This window comes from Hemitrygon akajei, unplaced genomic scaffold (assembly GCF_048418815.1).
Source record: "Hemitrygon akajei unplaced genomic scaffold, sHemAka1.3 Scf000049, whole genome shotgun sequence".
In the NCBI taxonomy this organism is placed as follows: domain Eukaryota; kingdom Metazoa; phylum Chordata; class Chondrichthyes; order Myliobatiformes; family Dasyatidae; genus Hemitrygon; species Hemitrygon akajei.
In genome coordinates this window covers 2010839-2016967 of record NW_027331935.1, presented here as the reverse complement: position 1 = coordinate 2016967, position 6129 = coordinate 2010839, and the positions used below count along the sequence as shown (strand labels likewise).

The 6129-nt window shown below is 42.6% G+C and overlaps 1 protein-coding gene across 1 annotated transcript; it reads right to left on the bottom strand.

Annotated features, from left to right (window-relative positions):
* Positions 1-235: 235 nt before the first annotated feature.
* On the bottom strand, positions 236-5269 carry LOC140720978 (uncharacterized). The gene has a single exon (XM_073035841.1). The coding sequence runs from the start codon at positions 5059-5061 to the stop codon at positions 3316-3318; it is 1746 nt and encodes a 581-aa protein (XP_072891942.1). The 5' UTR covers positions 5062-5269; the 3' UTR covers positions 236-3315.
* Between the last annotated feature and the right edge of the window lie 860 nt (positions 5270-6129).

The window sequence follows — 6129 nt, the reverse complement described above, 5'->3', positions numbered from 1 at the left end:
TCAAAGGATTTAAACAACAGTTAAAATCCCCGCCCATTATCAACATACATTCATTTAAATGAGGCAGTACAGAAAATACATTTTTTAAAAAAAGATCATCTAAGTTAGGACCGTACAAATTGACCAAAACAGCTTTTCTGTTACAAATTACTCCTTTATCAATTAAAAATCCACTAAAGAATCTGACTTAATATCCTCTTGAATGAACAAAATACTGGATTTAATAAAAAACAGACACTTCTTTAGTTTTACTTTGAGAAGTGAAGTGAAATTGCAAAGTCTTCCACGATCCAAAAAACCTATTTTGATCTCCCGCCTTGATATGCGTCTACTGGGCAAAAATTGTATCAGGTTGAAATCGATTAATGATTTTAAAAGTCTTTTTTCATTTGATCGGATGATTCCAACCATGTACATTCTAACTTATTACATTAATCTGTTTAGATTCCATACTATAATTTTATTCTACTTTACACATACCAATTGGCACATACCAATACGGGATGATCAAAAATGGTGGCGATGGAGAATACAACCACACAGAAAACACGCATGCTCCAGAACCACCCAATGGGGAAAAAAACCCTCATTCTAACTCCATCCCACTCCCCCCACAGCCCAGAAAAAGCAGGCACCCTATGACAGAAAACACAGCCAAGACTGCTCTGTCTGTCTGAAAAAAAAGATTAAAAAAGCTTCTCTATCCCTCCCCCAGTTAAAAAATGAAACCCACTGACCTTGTAAGAGGAACGACAAAGTCTCAACAAAGGAAAATGTTTACATTCCAGCATCTACAAACTATCCCATGTTTATATTTAATCTTTTTTTAAACAAAGAGGACACCAAAAAATTGTTATCTCTTAAAAAGTAAAAAACAGCTCCATCTTAAACTTAACATTAAATCCCCAAAAAAAGCTTTAAATTCAGTTATAAGATGCAATAATATTCATTATATAAAAAACATACTAATATATTGAAAAGAATTTAAAAAATAAGCAGTTATTAAAATCTAAAACATATTACCTAGAGAAACCAAGCATAGTGTTTAATAATAGATCAACACAATCTTTAAAACTAATAGTATACAAATAATTGAAACCTCCGCTAAGTATATATAAGAGAAGGAAATAGCCCCATTAGTAGGAAAAACTACCAGTTAGTTAATTAAGAAAAAAAACCACAAAAAATATCAAACCAGATATTAGGTTAAAGGAGTAAGTCCTTTTATGTTCTTTTTCTCCATCGAATGTCCAAATAACCATTTAAACAGTCATACTTGAACCATAAATCTTCTTACCAAAAACAACAATGGTATGCAATAATAAACAAGTCCCCTAATGTTCTTTTAATAGTCTCTCAATGAAATGTCCAAGTAGCCTTCATAAATCTTCTTTCCGAAATGTTATTATGCAGATAATCTGCCAGACAGTTCAATCGGCAGTCACAGCAGGTATAGTTTAAACAAACGGCAGGGCAACTTTAGGATCACAAAATGTACGAGGAGGAGAATCAGGAGGAAAAACTTTAATCCTTGTTGGGTGACGCAAGGAAGGAAACAATTTCTTATCATATGCATGTTTCATTACCAGAGCAAATTTTAATCTTTGTTCCATTACCTCCTTAGAAAAATCTTCATAAAAACCGAGCTCAGATGTCTCAAATCTAAAAACTCTGTTTTCTTGCCTGTCACATTATTTGACCTTTAATCCTAAAATAATGAGAACAAACCAGAACAGCCCTTGGTTTATTTGGATCTTGAGATCTCGAAGTAAAAGTTCTGTCTGCTCTTTCTACAGTAGGCGGCTGTGATAATATAGAAGGAAATAAGGTATGAAAAAGCTTACCCATGTAAGCAGTTAAATCTCCATTTTCAACTCCTTCCTGCAGCCCAACAATTTGTATACTCCTTCGGCGAGACCTAGTTTCCAGGTCTATAATCTTATTTCGATATCATTCCAAACGAGTTTTACTTTATTTTACTTTCAAGCAATTTTTGCTTAATTATCTTCAATTCCTCTTTGTGTGTAGTGACTTGAGCTTCCAGATCCTTAAGTTTTCCCAGAAATGACATCATTTCATTACTATTCTTTTCAAGTTTGTCTTTAAATGAACTGCGTCCAAGCCATATCTTCAGCCCACAATGGCATTTCATCAGATCCTTCCTTTTGCATCTTTCCTTTCCCGTTGCCTTTATCACTAGGTTCAGACAAGTATTTCCCACTCCTCAAAGACATATGGTTCCCCTTCAAGAATCAGCAACTGAAGATATTAAATTCAGTTTAAACTAGGGGGAAAGGGACAAAACTAGGAGCAGCTCAGAAACTGCTGTTACTCCATTCACAGACAGGCGCAGCCTCCAGGAGCTATTCAAATCTTGATTGCACAATCCATCTGCCAAAACTACTTGAGCCAAAGCCTCAAAGCTCCACTTCTTCACTGGCCACACTCCACCCCAGTCAATTTTAATCTCCAGTCCCATTAAAGGTGAATATGCAGTAGAAGAAACTCCTCCCATGCCCAGAACTGGATGTGGTGAGCAGCAGCAATAATTGTAGAGTTCAGCACCGATAGTCACTCTCAAAATAGCTTTAGCAACAGTGATGGACAAATATCCAGCATGCAGCTTATTGAAACTTTCTTCCCAGTGTGAACCCGGTAGTGTGTCACAAGTGTAACATTTTGTGAGATTTCACTGCTAACGTAATGGTCTCTCTGTTATGTTTCACTGCTGAGCTAATGGTTTCTCTGCAGCAGCAATGTTTAGCTTATGACTAGAAATAACAGGATTTTGCTGTGCCTAGCTATCCAATGAGAGAGATATTGTTCTTTCCTGTGAGTCTGGAAGGTAGATTTTTATGGTCTTTTGCCAGGGAGAGATGAGAAGACACGAATGGAAAGAAAGGGCCCTTTTACTTTTCTTTGTTTCCTTTACTAATCCTATAGTCAAAATAAGAATTAAATAGCTCAATTGTTTAATCGCATATTGTGTACCATTTGTTATTTTTGGGGTATTGATTTGGAACAGGGGACACATCATGCAGCATTCACACAAACGAGATTGCTTATATTTGGCCAAGCTCAGGGGCTATCACCCCCTATATTAAGTTGCTAGCTGAAGCAAGAGTTACATAAGGTTAAATGACTGAGTGAATCGCTCCCCACATTCACAGCAGGTGAACGGCCTCTCCCCACTGTGAACTCAATGATGCACATTTGGTTGGTTTTGCTGACAGAATTACTTCCCAAAGTTTCAGCAGCTGATCGGCCTCTCTCCTGTGTGAACTTGATTGTGTGTCTGTAGATGAGATGACTGAGTCAATCCCTTCCCACACACTGAGCTGGTGAACGGCCTCTCCCAGTGTGAACTCGCTGATGTACCTTCAGTTTAGATGAGCAAGTGAATCCCTTCCCACAGTCTGAGCAGGTGAAGGGCCACTCCCCAGTGTGAACTGACTGATGACTCTGTAGATGAGATGACCGAGTGAATCCCTTCCCACAGTTTGAGCAGGTGAATGGCCGCTCGCCACTGTGAACTTGCTGGTGTGTCATTAGGATGGATGACTGAGTGAATCCCTTCCCACAATATGAGCAGGTGAACGGTCTCTCCCCAGTGTGAACTCGCTGATGTACCTTCAGTTTAGATGACTGAGAAAATCCCTTCCCACAGTCTGAGCAGGTGAACGGCTTCTCCCTAGTGTGAACTCTCCGATGTGTTAGTAGGTGAGATGACAGAGCAAATCCCTTCCCACAGTCTGAGCAGGTGAACGGCCACTCACCAGTGTGAACTCGCTGATGTACCTTCAGTTGGGACGAAGAAGTGAATCCCTTCCCACAGTCTGAGCAAGTGAATGGCCTCTCCCCACTGTGAACTCGCTGATGTACCTTCAGTTGGGACAAAGAAGTGAATAGCTTCCCACAGTCTGAGCAAGCGAATGGCCTCTCGCCAGTGTGAACTGACTGGTGCATCATCAGCTGAGATGACTGAGTGAATCCCTTCCCACACACTGAGCAGGTGAACGGCCTCTCTCCAGTGTGAACTCGCTGATGTACCCTCAGTTGGGATGAGCAAGTGAATCCCTTCCCACAGTCTGAGCAGCTGAACGGCCTCTCCCCAGTGTGAACTCGCTGGTGTGCCTTCAGATCAGATGAGCGAGTGAATCCCTTCCCGCAGTCTGAGCAGGTGAATGGCCTCTCCCCGGTGTGGACTCGCTGATGTACCTTCAGTTCAGATGACTGAGTGAATCCCTTCCCACACACTGAGCAGGTGAATGGCCTCTCCCCAGTGTGAACTAGCTGATGTACCGTCAGTTTAGATGAGCAAGTGAATCCCTTCCCACAGTCTGAGCAGGTGAACGGCCTCTCTCCGGTGTGAACTCGCTGATGTACCTTCAGTACAGATGACTGAGTGAATCCCTTCCCACAGACTGAGCAGGTGAACGGCCTCTCCCCAGTGTGAACTCTCTGATGTACCTTCAGTTCAGATGACTGAGTGAATCCCTTCCCACACACTGAGCAGGTGAATGGCCTCTCTCCAGTGTGAACTCGCTGATGTACCTTCAGTACAGATGACTGAGTGAAACCCTTCCCACACACTGAGCAGGTGAATGGCCTCTCTCCAGTGTGAACTCGCTGATGTACCTTCAGTTGGTACGAAGAAGTGTATCCCTTCCCACAGTCCGAGCAGATGAACGGCCTCTCCCCAGTGTGAACTCGCTGATGTACCTTCAGTTCAGATGACTGAGTGAATCCCTTCCCACAGTCTGAGCAGTTGAATGGCCTCTCTCCAGTGTGAACTCGCTGATGTACCTTCAGTTGGGATGAAAACGTGAATCCCTTCCCACAGTCTGAGCAAGTGAACGGCCTCTCCCCAGTGTGAACAGACCTGTGCAACTGTAGGTGGGATGATCCAGTGAATCCCTTCCCAGAGTCTGAGCAGGTAAATGGTCTCTCCCCAGTGTAAACTCGCTGATGTATCTTCAGTTTAGATGAGCGAGTGAATCCCTTCCCACAGTCTGAGCAGGTGAACAGCCTCTCTCCACTGTGAGCTTGCTGGTGTGCCATTCGGTCAGATGATCGAGTGAATCCTTCCCCACAAATTCAGCAAATGACCAGCCTCTGCACAGTGTGAACTGACTGGTGTGTCCACAAATGGGATAACTGACTGAATCCCTTCTCACACTTACAACAGGTGAATGGCCTTGTCCAGTGTGAACTTGCTGATGTACCTTCAGTTGAAATGACCGAGTGAATCCGTTCCCACTGTCTGAGCAGGTGAATGCGTTCCCCCCATGTTGGTCTGATGACGGAGTGAATCCCTTGCTCCTCTTCTTAAATATCTGGACAGAGACAGCAAAACTGGTGCGTTGTGTTCGAGATTCCCATAGACAAATTCCTTGTCATATTTAACCTGTAAAAAGATTTACAAAATCAATCAATAGGTGTGGGACATTTCAGATGAGATCACTTGAGTTGGCAAGGTGTGAGCTGACATCACACTGTTACAGTGAAGTTCAACCCAAGTTGGAGAGAGAAATCATCTTCTAACTGGGCACAGTGCTGGTATCTGTAATGTCAATCAAACTCTCTGATGCTCTTCCTGTCTCTATAACATAGGGGCAGTTCTGCCATCTCCAACCTGTGATCTGGCTCAGTTGTCTCTCTCCATTGGTATTGTTCCCTGTTCCCAATGAGCTGCATGGGTGCCTGGTCCCACAGGAACTGAAACACTCTCTACGCACCCACCACTCTCTGTGTAAAAATACTTACCCCTGACATCCCCTCGGTATCTATTTCAAAGCACCATAAAACTCTGCCCTCTTGTGTTAGCCATTTCAGCCCTGGGAAAGAAACCTCTGACTATCCACATGATCAATGCCCCTCATCATCTTATCCACCTAAAAAAGAGGCTCTAAACATAAACAAGGAAATTATACATTGCTTTGAGGATTTATTAGAAGTGTACAAAACTTTGAGGAAAACGATAGGTTAAATGCCAGCAGCTCTTTCCACTGAGGTTGTGTGGGACGACAACCAGAGCTCGTGGGTCAGTGGGGAAGGTGAAAATTTAACAGGAACATGTGGAAAAGCCGTTCACTGAAATGGTCGCAAGAGTGTGGAATGAGATGCCAG

Excerpts from the sequence above, each read along its gene's own strand:
- LOC140720978 (XM_073035841.1), bottom strand. The coding sequence starts at position 5,061 with ATGGCACACCAGCAAGCTCACAGTGGAGAGAGGCTGTTCACCTGCTCA.